Here is a 13558-nt window from a genome sequence, read left to right as displayed (position 1 = left end):
GAGTGAAGTGAGACAGTGAATACAAAAAGGGAGAGAGACATATCATTACAACTGATTACTCTCCCCTTCTCTGTGTATCTCTCAGTTTGTCTGTTTCTCTTTCTTGCATATCAATGACGTTCTTTCTTAACAGATCAAGTGTATGTGTAGTGCATAAAGACATGCAGCAATATGCAAAGGAAACTCTTCTATTAAAGTGTCACTATGCTGTAAATTACATTATCATAATATCCTCTGTTGAGATTGCAATGTTTATTAAGTCCCTGTATATGACACTATAAATATTCATAATAATTTGTAGTATTTTACATTCCTAGTAAGTATTTGCTATCTACAGATTAAAAAAAAAAATTACTGTAGGTTGAATAGGATTTGTTGCTTCTCCTTTTGAGCTTTTCAATTAGAGGTCTATGTGTGAGAGTTAAAAACATAAATTTAACTTTGTTTTCTCTCTACAAAAATCTGCCAGTGAGTTTCGACAATTCATCCATTCAATAAATAATGAATGACAGTCTGTTCTACCTACTGAGCACTATTAAGAGTTTAATATGGCACAAAAATTAATAAGTAGTCTCATGCTCAAAGAAATATCAATATCTGCCTTATCTTCCTTTTTTTTTTTTTAGGGACAATTGAATCTTAATGCTTATATGTGGTAGAATTTACTATTACCTGCAATAATGTACTTACGTCATTATCTACTTAAATGAAATTTAAACATTTATTTCCTGCTCAAAGAAATATCAATATCTTCCTTATCTTCCTTTTTTTTTTTTTTTTAGGGACAATTGAATCTTAATGCTTATATGTGGTAGAATTTACTATTACCTGCAATAATGTACTTACGTCATTGTCTACTTAAATGAAATTTAAACATTTATTTCTCCTCACTTCTACTCCTAATCATATCCTGGGCATCTTTTCTGTGAAGCTGAGTCATCCAATGGTGGCTATTCCTGAACATGAAACTCTTGGTTCCAAAGAGGTAAATTAAATCTAAATATAAGATATAATTGGATAGCTAATTTAATATTTGTGGGGGACATTAACTATTAGTGTTAAAATAAATATAAATAATTAATCAAAAGACCATCTTATGCTTCGAGTATGCTATATCTGACTTCACAGTAAAATTAGTGCAGCTTGGAGCAACCTACCAACTTCTTACAACTACTTATGACCTGTAGTATTGACTGTAATATTGACCCATGTGTTTCCCCCAAGCTTCCCTCTGGTATTTATCTACCTACAAAATGTAAGTCAAGAAAAATATGCGTTTTTATAAAGTAATTCTGGTTTTACAACTATATGGCTTGAAGGAATGAACCATTCCAGTTAAAAACTCAGTGCAAGTAAAGAATTATGGAAGAGCACTGTCTGTATCAGGCTCTCTCCATTTCTACTCTCTTTCATTTTCTGAAGACAGTAGTTTGTTTACCTTACTACCAGGCTTGAATCCAATCATGCTATTTGTAGATACTAGTTTTAAAACTCAACTGAAATACAAACTGACTGCAGATCTATGTGATTCAACTTACCCATCATTTTAATAACTCACATGATTTCTCAGGTTAATGAAAAAAAAATCTAAGTCAAAAGAATAATTCTATCTAGCACCATGGTTCTCAACTCTGGCTAAACATTAGAATCACCTGGGGTGACTTGTAAACAGAACCCTGGCAGGGCTCCACTTAATACAAATTAAATCAGGAAACTCTGGAGGTGGGCAAAGTCATCGGTATGCTTTAAAAATCTCCCCAGGGGATTCAAATATGCACCAAGAGTTTGGATCCTCAAATTAGAGCTTCTCTATTGGTAGTCTAAAGAAACCAATCCAATCAGTTATTTAATCTTGAACACCAAAAATTGAAAGCAAAAGCAGAAGGGTCAAACAAAATTTTGTTTCATTGAATGCTGTCAGTTATTAAAACTTTGGATCACATGTTACTGCCCAACTGCATAAAGGTAAAACATGTGCTTTAACCTGCAGTAGATTGACTTTGAGAGATGGTAAGCTGAGATTCACCATCATTTTCTTCACAGAACCTAATTCTTCATTTCTCTTTTCCTTGACTTTGCACATAAGCCTGGAAACTGCTTAGGCTGGGCCTAGGCATAGCATTTGGTGAAAGCTGAGCCTATGGGCTTAATGCATTCCAAACAATGGATTATTGTGCTTAATATGACACTTAAAAATAGTTGGCCACTGACAAACCCTCATACAAGCAGATGAGATTCCTAAATGATCAATGTTTAAAAATTTTTAATACTTTTTTTAATGAGAGAAAGGGAGAGGAAGAGAGAGGTACACTTGACAGAGTCTCATCACGCTGACATCCTCTCCCTGTCTCCCACACAACCAGGATCATGGGTGCATGTTGGCACACCCAGTGCTTTCAGGTAGACTGGGATCTGAACTCAGGCCTCTCTTATAGCTCTGGTACTGTGAAACAGCACCCTACTGCTTGTGCACCATGGGTTGGTTCCTAAGTAAGGGATTTAACCATTGTGTCAACTAACTAATCAATTTTCAAAGAAAGCCATTTTCAGAGATTTCTATTGTTCACCTGGATGCAGTAGTTGCGAAGGAAGTGAATATTTAACACTATTCAGGGAGAGCATACCCTCTGCATGAGTTACTCAATAAATGGTTTCTAACTCAAGTTACTGTGAAAGAAATTAAATTCTAGTAGCAATAATCGTGTCTGATATTTTTTTTATCATACTTAGTGAATTCTGCAACTCTTTGATCCACAGCTGTGTAGCACACTTCTTCGTATAGGCTTACATGAGAAAGTCATACTAAGGAATTAGATATAAATGGATCTGCTCCTCTTGGTTTCACCTGCTACATGAAGGCCTAGGAATATTTTATGTTCAACTTGAGGGTCAAATGCTTTCCACAAATATAATCAGATGAACTTCTAAAAATATATACTTTTAAAAAAGGTTTTTGCCATAGGGCATATGGGCTTGCTAGAGAGACATAGAAAGAGATAGTGAGAGAGAAAAGAGAAATCACCCCTCCAGGGGGGGCTGGCCTGGCCATGCCACAATCCCTTCTCCTCCGATCTTCTCCTGGGATTTTGGGCACATGTGTACACACGCCTGGTGGGATTTTCAAGCCCCTATATCCGGGACTTGAATGGCAGCCAGCAATATGGGAGTCCAACACCTTAACCACCATGCAACCTGCTGGACCCGATTAGATGAATTAGATTCTGACCTTTCAGATCCATTTGTCATTAACATATTTGAGAGTTAATTATTCACTAGCTTCCCATAAAACACATACTAGGCAAATTCTTCTCTTATTCTCCTGTTCCCTTTATTTGTGCATATTTGATAAGCAATTTTAATAGCAAGGTAATAGTGACTGGTTTGTTACTTTGGTGGCATATACTATTTGGTGTTTATTTTATCCTGAATTATAGAACCTCCATGGATATTTGAGGTTCTCATATTGAAAGACAAGCATCTCATTCCTCTGTCTAGTCTATGGATGAGAACATAGAAAACAAAATAAGTTACTTGTCATAAAATCTACTCATCTTCTGATTTGATTCAAGGATACAAATGAAATTATCAGGAAGAATAGCCCCACTTTATACCCTTCAGGCAATTTCCCAAAAACACTATTTGTCAAAACCAAGATTTTACAAATCCTTATTTGCTGAGTTCAAGTTTATAATTTCAAGCAAGAACTTGGAATTCAGATATTATTGCCTGCTGATTAAAAGATGATTCCTATGCTCTTATAGATAACTCGCTAGAGGGCAGGGTAAATTTGTCATAAAAATAAAGACACCTAATATAGACACCTGCATGGTTAGCCACCTTGTCCAAGCATCCAGGTGGGCAAGGAAATAATAAAAGGAAGGACATTCCTACCCCCAGATTTGGCAGGAGTAAACCAATTTAAATGAACGTCCTGTGTTGGAAGTCCCAAGCTTTTATTGGTAAATGTAATTTAAAAAAATCTTTCTGCCTACTCAGAAATCTTTATAAAAATAGTAGAGGAAGAAGACATTTGTTATTGAATAAGCATTAAATTAGAATGTTATGTGCATCACTGTCAACCCACTAAAATTATGCGAAGATAGAAAGAATCTTACCTTTCATCTAGCCAAGGAGTGCAACCCATTGTATATATGGTCTCAAGATAAATAATAATTCAATTCACCCTCACGTAAGAGGAATTGACAGCACCATTAATTACACATGGTTCATTCTCAATTCACTAGGTAATTGGGATAAGCATTTGCGTTCATTAACTGACTTTACACAAAGAAAAAAAATACACTTTTTTTTTGGGGATTGGTTTTTGCTATAGGGCACATGCGCTCACCAGACAGACTGAGAGAGACAGAGAAACAGAAAGCGAGAAATCACCCCCCAAGGGGGATGGTCACGCTGCAATCCCTTCTCCTCCATTCTCCTCTCGGGATCTTGGTCATGCACGCACACACACCCAGTGTGAGTTTTAAGCCACTGGGTCCAGGACACGAACCACGGTCGACTATGTGGGAGTCCAGCGACATAGCCATTACGCTAACTGTTGGTCCCTAAACTTCTCATATATTTAGGACAAGAGGTAATTTTACAACTTGGATCAGGCCCATCAGCTAAAGTTGGGGTCTTACTCTCCCTGGAAAGGAAGAAACAGAGATAGAATCTCTTCCTTGAATATTTATACTCTAAAGAGATGGTACTCGAATCCCTGAGGAAGATTTTCCTGGGTCTGATAACAGACCCATCTATTACGGGCAACATCTATTAGGTTGTCAGAAAAGTCATGATGTATTTTTTCTGTTTTCTGATGACCCAATAGTTTTCATAAAGATCTACATACATTCCAAAGAAAGGAGAATGGACTTAAGAGGACAAGTTTTTTGTTTGTTTGTTTGTTTAAATAAATGCTCTAAGAAAAAGGAGGAGGAATGAAATCTCTTATCTTACGTTCAAAAGAGAGAATTGAACCTCTTATATTTCATTTCTGTTTGTCCTTATACTTGGTTGGCAAGTACCAGAACTGAAATAACAAAGTCTTACTGAAGTAGCCAATAAAAAGAAACAAGCTTATTCATTTTTCTGTCCAAGAAACTCAGTGAAATCTATGATAAAAAAAATGGGGGCTTGACAATTTGGGGACCCCACCTTCCAATTTAATCCTGATAGGGTTAAGTAGGTTTCGTAATGCAGTGAATGATTGGAAATCAGAGCAGAAGTCAGGAACTAGACGGACTTACAACTGCCCCCTCTGGTAGCTGTCCTAAGAGAAACGACATCGTGAAGTCAGGGTGAATAACTATTTGGATGTCAGATGATCCAGATAGCAGATGGTTTGGGCCCCAGATTCAATAGTGTACTCTGGGGAATCCATTATATCTCCATTTTCTATCATGTACTTCGTAGGACCTTAGTTACTGAATGTTTTCTAGCTTTGACTTATTGATAGGGAGTCTCAATACTAGATTATGTGTTCTTGTTCCAAAGTTAATAGTTATGTAAATGTTCAAAATGTGTTTAAACTCTCAGGAAACAAGGACGGCATTTCATATAATAACAGTATACATTTCAGGTAAATGGCTTTTTGTTTTGGATATATCAAGCCTGGTTTCATATTTATAAATACATACATGTGGATTATTTTACTTTCATTTGTCAGGAAAGAATATGGATATTTCTCTTTGTGTTAAAAGGGAATGAAAAATCTGGGCTAGCAAGTGGCATAGATGTTAAAGTGCTGGATCCCCATGGTCAGCTGAGAGACAGGAGGAGAGAGGATAGTGACATGGCCATTTCTCCTTGGCGGGGCTGGGGGAAGTGTCTGATTCCTCACTTTTCCTCTCTCTCTCTCTGGTGAGCATATGTGCCCTATAAGAAAAACTGCAAAAAATGCACAAACAAAAAAGAGAATGATTAATCACTTTATGCAGTACATTTTCCCCAAATGCTTTCTATAACATTGGCTTAAAGTTTCACAAGATTATATCGCTTATTACTTAACAACTCAAAGTTAACTCTAGTTTTTCTTTTCTTTTTTTTTTTCCTTTGCCAGAGGTCATGTGTGCTGCCACAGAGAGAAAGGGAGGGAAAGTGAGAAAGAACCACATCCATGGTTGATGGTCACCCCACAATCCTTTATCCTCCACTGCTCCTGTCATGATTTCGGGTGCACACATGCTCACACACCCAGCATGTTTCTCAAGCCATTAGGTCCGGTCTGCTACTCGAATCCCACTCTTGGTGAGGTGGGATCTAGTGCCTTAATCCTTACATGGGTGGCTGGACCGCCCAAACTTCCTTCTAAATAAACTAAAAGAAAGAAAGAAAAAAAGGAATTTGTCTCCCTTCACAATGATAATATTTGAAGTGCTTTAAGTTATTTTTTATATACTTCTATCCAGATAAATACGTTGTTCAATAGGCAATGTGATAAAATAGTAAGCCTTCACTGCCAGTTGCTAGTCCGAAAATAACACGTTTTTTTTACTTATTTATTTAGCAATTTTCATCTTTCTTAAATGTTCACCTTTATTTTTTTCCAAGTTATTTAGCACTTTCCTTGTATTGAGGTTGAGAAAGAAAAATAAAACCTTCACAAAACTTCTAAAATGATGGCTCTATCCATCATAGTATAATACATCATGGCAAACAAGCTCCTGAACGGTGTTGCCAAACAGTGCTTTGATCTGCCAGTGGTTTCGGGAAGAACTGAAGCTAGCGCTGCGTTTCCAGCAGGATGTCAAACGATGTTCTACCAGTTCTCTTCAATCTGATTTAGTGATTCAGATTATTGTAAAATACTGTATTTTAAAGGAGACTTAGCATTTAGTCCCATATTTAATTTAATATTATAATCCTGACGAGTACATATCCTTAAATATTTTCTGTTTAAATTCTTCTGGTGGCAGTTTATCATCTTACAAATCAGACTCAATATATGTCTCAGCCTGACAAACTCATGACGTATGCACAACAAAAACAAATAAAAAATATTGAATGAATGGAGATTTCATTTGGACTACTGTGGCTTTGAGTGCAATATTAAGTCTTTTTCAGCCTCAGTTTCATCTCTGTAAAATTGGATCAAATCATTATGATGAGATACGAATTAATATATAAATGTATAAAATATATAACACTTAAGTGTAAGCCAGATAATAATGACTTCTTTATAACTATTTTAATATTAATTACAAATGTTGGTACTTTCAGGGAAATCAAATAGATGGTAGTTCTTATTTGTTCAAAAAAGAAAGGAGGAGATGTAATTTACTCACTTCCCCTTTCTTTTCAAAGCCTCAGAAAAATCCCAGATGATGAAAGCTACAGCTCACCTCTGATTTCATGACTCGTTGGTTTCCCACGGCGAGAACAAATCAGTGCAGTAACAGAGCTATCCTTGCCTTAATGCTTTTTCTCCATCTCGTCCTTCTAATCCAACAAATGCAGTTTCCTCGCAATGATGCCAAATGCATCCGTGTTTCACAATCCCACTTAGCTGCTTAACCATGCCACACTCAGATTTTCTTTTTGTTTTATTTTTACCCTGCACACAGCCCATGATTCCCCTTGGAACCAGCTCTAAGCCACAGCTTTCTCAGAACACTGCTTCTTCACCCCACCATCTGGCCCAGAGTAAACCAGAGGGAGTTGCCTACAGAAAAGCAACTAATCTTTATACCCCTCACCCCCCAGCCATTTTGAAATGTGGCGTTGCCAGCCATGAGTGGCACCTGGAAATAGAAAGTTCTGGTTATTTCCTCCATTGGTGTCATTTCATGTTGTTCTATCAGAATAATGTTTTAGCACTAAATGTCTTTTCTTGAACTACATTTCTTCTCATCTCCGATGTTTCCTTTTATACTTCCTTTTGTGTAATCTGCCTTTACAGTTGCCAATACCCGTCTCCACTAAGTTAAGTTTATCTTATCTGTTCCAGACAGTGCAACCCTAACAAATAGGGACACACAGAGATTGAACAGATAGAGAAATTATTGGAATTACTTCCTTACCACACAGCGACATTACAAAGCCAAACGAATCAATAGAAGCAAAAAAGCGAGAGGTTTTTTTGCTGTCTCTAGCTTTCGCAATGCTCCATTTTGCAAAAGCTGAAAGTTAATCCAATCTCAATTCACTTTACCTCCCCATTTTGGATGGAATATTTTAGGGAATGATGCAGTTATTGCTGTGAGAAGGACAAGGTCGCAGACGAATCTTTGAAGAGTAAGGGCTGTGGGTGGGGTGAGGTAGAGTTGCATAGCTTGAGGATGCCGTCACTCATTAACCAGAAAGAAGCAACTGAGAGAATAAGATCAAACACATTTTTTCCTACTATAAGCCATTTTTTAATATGAGATACTATGCCCAAACATTAATCTACAATTTTCAGATGTGTATTGTTTTCCTAAAGTTACTTATTCCTATCATGTGACTATGATTTTCTTTTATTTTCCAGCAATGAAGTTGGAACAGAAGCTGAAAACACAGGCTGCGGGAGTTTTTTTTTTTTTTTTTTTTTTTGGAATGCTGGTGCTAACCACTTGCTAGATTTAACTTTTCTTTTTTTCATAATGAGTGTTCCTTTTATGAACTGCAGTGCAGCAGAGGAACTAAAAATCAAGTTTGCTGCAGGCAAATAGTATCGCAGTACTCTACTAACACCCAGCCGAGGAGGGATTTACCTACAGCTTCTCACACCATTGTCCAAACTTTAAATGCCTTCTAGTAAGCTGACAGCAATACTAACGTGCCCCTATATTCAGCAGCCAAATAAAGGAGGAAAATGGGTAAATAGAAAAATGACTGTGACTATTTTTCAACACCAGTTTTATTTTATGCCTTCATTGCTAACTGAATCAGGGGTTAGTGCAGGGCACTAACCCCAAGGCAGCCAGTTATCCATGTTTTATGTTCTCCCCACAACCAACATTTTCTCTACTATGTTCATGTTGTTGCGATTCTGATATTGCCTGAGATGCTATAAAAATACATTAGACAGCGACCAGCAGTTGGCATAATGGCTATGTCACTGGACTCCCATGTAGTCGACCGTGGTTCAAGTCCTGGACCCAGTGGCTTAAACTCATGTTGGGCGTGTGTGTATGCATGCCCAAGATCCCGAGAGGAGACTGGAGGAAAAGGGATTGTGGCGTGGCCATCCCCCCCGGGGGGGGTGTGATTTCTCGCTTTCTGTCTCTCTGTCTCTCTCTGTCTTTCTCGCAAGCACACGTGCCCTATAGCAAAAATCTCTCCAAAAAAAAAGAAAAAAAGAAAGAAAAAAAATACATTAGATCATGATGTTCAGATGCAGCTTGCTTTTGTAAAAATAGCATTGTAGGAAAACCAAAAGACCTTGTGTAACTTTTTATCACTCATTAATTTGGTGATCCTAGTCAAATAACCCAGGGGGCTCAAGTTTTTCATGAGTGAAATTAAGACAATACTTAGCTGACAACTGCAATAAGTTAAAGGTTAACATAAGTTAAACGTTCATGGAAAAATGGAATTAAAGTATGAGTTTATTTTGGTACAAAAAGGAAGTTGAAATCCATGTCTAACTTTTTTATAATATGCATTTTCCATGAATTTTTTAAAGACAACTCATATTGATATTGTTTTTTCACCTCATATTCTTATCATGAAAGTTAAATTCAATTTGTATAATGAACTTGGGGTAGTCTCTCATGCATGATGAGAACACAGGGAATGTTAGAGATCATTATTAATAATCTGAAGTGATACTTCATGCAATTTAGCAGATAGATGGAAAAGTAGCTTTTGTTTAGGGGGAGGAGAGATGAACAGAGAGCTTTACTGGGGCTCTCTTGTTCCACCAACATGAATGTAAGAGAAGATGATAACTGTGTATTTTCAGTTGATGACTGATGGCTGATAGAGGAACATTCTAATACAGCTGTTGGAGAATGGATTCCATTTGCAGTTTTGTAGGCAACTATCCCTGCTTTTCCACAGGCAGAGTATTTGGGTGATATGGAAGCCTGAGAGAGCTGTGGCTCAATGCTGGCTCCCTGGGGAAGATGGACTATATGTAAGGGATAAGTAAAGTGGCCTTGGGCCAGCCTGTGGCCTGGTTGTTAAAGGAGCTGGATTCCACATAGTTGACTGCCAGTTCAATACCTGGCCCCAGTAAAAACAAACAAACAAAAAGTGATGCCAGGTGCATGTATGTATGTGCCCCGAATCCTGAGAGGATGGAGAAGTAGAGTAGAGATTGTGGCATGAACACACCCCACTGAGTGTGCTCTCTCTCTTTCTTGTTCTGGTAAGTGCACATGCCCTCTGGCAAATTTAAAAAATAAATAATAAAAATAATTAAACCATTTAAAGCAGCCTTTAGTAAGCCTCCCTTGCTACCAGGACTTCAGTGCCCAGAACTGCTGTGGATTCTTCCTTATGATGTGTTGTGACTTCCCAGATAAGCTGGAGAAAAGCACTTAGAGGAGATCAACAGAGACAAACAAACAAACAAACAAAAACAAACTAGGATGACAACTGTGAAACAACCTGGCTATCACAAATAAGTGGCAGTGAGTTTGTTTTTGGAGGTTCCCAGAACTGTCATCAGTGTGGGTTTACTCTATGTTCACTGCTGCTCCCAAGATTATGGGTACACACTGGCTCTAAAGTAGCCCTCACAGCAAGTGTTTGGCATCAGGCAGAGACAATGACATTTGAGACACTCCAGCAACCTGATGCTCAATTTCACAGTGCTGTCCCTGGTCCATGGTCTATCCCAATATTATAGCCCCTAACAGAATGGGAAAACAACATGTGTTATGCAAAACACCAACTATTTTTGTTGCTGTAGTAATTTTAGGTTTTTGACATATGGCGCTTGCACTCGCCAGAGAGAAACAGGGAAAGTGAGAAATCACCCCTGCCCAGGAGGAATGGCCATGATGCCAGCCCTTTTCTTCTTAGAACTTTGGGCAGGCATTGTACATGGTATACACACGTGCCCAGCATGACTTTCAAGCCAGTGGTTGGCCATGAGAATTTCAGTGCTTTAACCACCAAGCCTCCTGTTGGCCCCAAAATGCCAACTTTTTCATCATTAAGATATCTTTAATGGCTCCTAAATATTAGTATCCCTGAAAACAGGCAGGGGCTCATTTTTTTTAACTAAAGTAGTTGTTCTTTATATATTTCTTTTCTGTAAAAAAGTGAAGCAAAAAGGAAAAGAAGTTTATTTGGGAAGTGCTCATCAGAAACCAGAAATAAGGGAGTGAGGAAATAGCTAGGGAAAGGAAGGAAATGCATGAAGAATTCATTGTAAAATCGATTGCTGCAAGGACAGCTGGGGCTCAGTCCCACTGAGAGACTTGAGGACATAAGGCTGCAGTGCCTCAGAGTTCATTCAACTTAGAGGAGTGGAGACTGGGGGAGAGATTTGAAAACTGGACTATTAACTTTCATATTCTGTGACTTCTCTTTTTATGAAACTTTTTGTTTATTGATTTATTTATTTTATTTTGACTGCTCAATATGCATCCCCAGTGGGACCCATTATTTTCTTGTGGAATTTTAATTTTGGGAAAATGGAAAGTTGTTTAAATATTGTTCTTTCTAGTCTCTGAAGTAAAGTGCAGGAAGAAAGAACTAACTGAAAGCTTAAATAACAAGGGAATATTAGAATCGTACCTATTGGACAAGCAGAAAATTCTGTAATTAGGACTGGGAACAAAATCTTCTTTAACCAGAGTGCTGTGGATTTTTACCATTGAAACTTTATCTACTAGGAAAAAAAAGAAATGTCCAGAATAGGCGAACATGTATTAGGTCATAGGGAAAGTCATGGTGTGTTTTTGCATATACTTTCTCAAGACCCAGTAGAAACAGAAACGGATTTGCCTGAGACCAGGGAAGGGAAGAGAATGGGAAGAGGGAATATGAGAAAGGACTTCATTTTCATTTCTTGAATGATGAAACTGTTCTGAAATTGATGTAGGGATGGTTGCACAGCTCTGTGAACATACTAAAGACCATTAGATTGTACACTGTAAATGGATGAATTGTATGGTATATGAATTATAGCAATTAAGTTGTTAAATAAAATGAAAACTGAATTATTTAAAAATGAAATCAACTCCCTGAGATGACAATGTTGGTTGTATGAAGGAAAGATTGTATAGTGTAGAAAAAGCTCAGAGGTCTTAGAATAATTAATTAGTAATTAAAAATTATGTTTGAATTTTAATTCTATATTACATTTTAGAGACTTCCAAATATCCCTGTGGTATGTTGTAAAATTTACCATTATATTTCTCTCATGTTTTAGAACATATTAGTCTCAATTTATTTGATGAGAAATAGGCTTTATTTTATGTTAATTAACAGTTTAATTTCTTCTTATTAAGGTTTTTCTAGTGGATTTATTTGCAATTGCTGAACATTACTTAAGCACTAGATTTTTCCTTACCTTCCTTACTCTGTGGAGTATATTCAAAACATAAAAGCACACAAGAGGAAGAGGAAGAAGCAGCTTAAATAAAGAAAAAGTAAAAAGCAAACAAAAATACAGAAAACATTTTCCAAAGGACTGCAGCTTGTTACAAGAAATACAGAACAGAATCTTTAAAATAATGATATTGGACAATTCAAATAAAAACAAAAATAATCCCTGTATAAGATTTAGCCAAGAACACGTTTTGTAGAAGTACTTTCAGAGAGGCAAAAAGTTCAGATAATGGGAATGGGACTGGAAAATATTCCTCACAAGGTTTAGTAAGTCTTTCAGTTGAGTTAAATTACTCAAAGGCATAAGAATTCCAGAGATTTTATCTACTTTGCTTTTGGGTCACATTTTGGAGTTTTGTTTTGTTTTGTTTTCTTTATTAAATCAATACTAGTTTAGGTAAAAATAGCAAAAATCTGGAGAATTAGAGTTAGCAGCTCACATTTCTTTTCTGTGAACAAATAAAGTTTATGTAAAATCTTTTAAGATCAGAAAGAAGCAGATTTGAAGAATATGTGCTAGGCTATGCTCTGATTTTTTTTTGTTTGTTTTTGTTTTTGTTTAATGTGCCAGAGGGAACAAGCACTTGATGGACAGAGAAACAGAGGGAGAGCTAGGAAGTACTCTTCCATGTAGCACAGTCACCTCCTCACATCCCTTTTCTTTCACCTCCCCATCTTGTGGGGATTTTTGGGGGGTGTGTACACACACATACACGTATTCAATGTGTTTTTCAAGCCACCAGGGCTAGGATTCAGCCATGGTCATCCACATAGGACCCATGCCCTTAACCACTAGGCAATAGGGTCAGCTCTAAATTTTCTTAAATTGGTCCTCAGTTACAAACACATTAGATAGATTCAACAGAATTTGAGAAAGTACATCACCAAGGACTCACGTTTGTGTTGATTATTATATGCTAAGTGTGAGTAATGGTGGGGAGAAATTTTTTCTTTCCCAAGATTTCTTTTTGTATAAAATGAATAATATTATTCTAAAAAGGAAAAAACAAAAACATTCATGTTTTCTCTGTTTTCACTACTATCACTAATCACAGATTTTACTAATATC

At 37.0% G+C, this 13558-nt stretch overlaps 1 protein-coding gene across 1 annotated transcript in view; it reads left to right on the top strand.

Moving 5' to 3' along the window:
• MLIP (muscular LMNA interacting protein) overlaps nt 1-8527 on the top strand; it is a 162664-nt gene extending 154137 nt beyond the window's left edge. The window contains exons 13-14 of the mRNA XM_014583036.1: nt 932-985; nt 8468-8527. Of these exons, the coding sequence (XP_014438522.1) occupies nt 932-985; nt 8468-8473 (60 nt within the window). The 3' untranslated portion in view covers nt 8474-8527. The remainder of the gene's footprint in view (nt 1-931; nt 986-8467) is intronic.
• The last annotated feature ends 5031 nt before the right edge of the window (nt 8528-13558 follow it).

This window comes from Tupaia chinensis, unplaced genomic scaffold (genome assembly GCF_000334495.1).
Source record: "Tupaia chinensis unplaced genomic scaffold, TupChi_1.0 Scaffold144010_1, whole genome shotgun sequence".
NCBI lineage: Eukaryota > Metazoa > Chordata > Mammalia > Scandentia > Tupaiidae > Tupaia > Tupaia belangeri.
The sequence above is the reverse complement of the archived record's forward strand: the minus strand, read 5'-3'. Positions and strand labels throughout refer to the sequence as shown.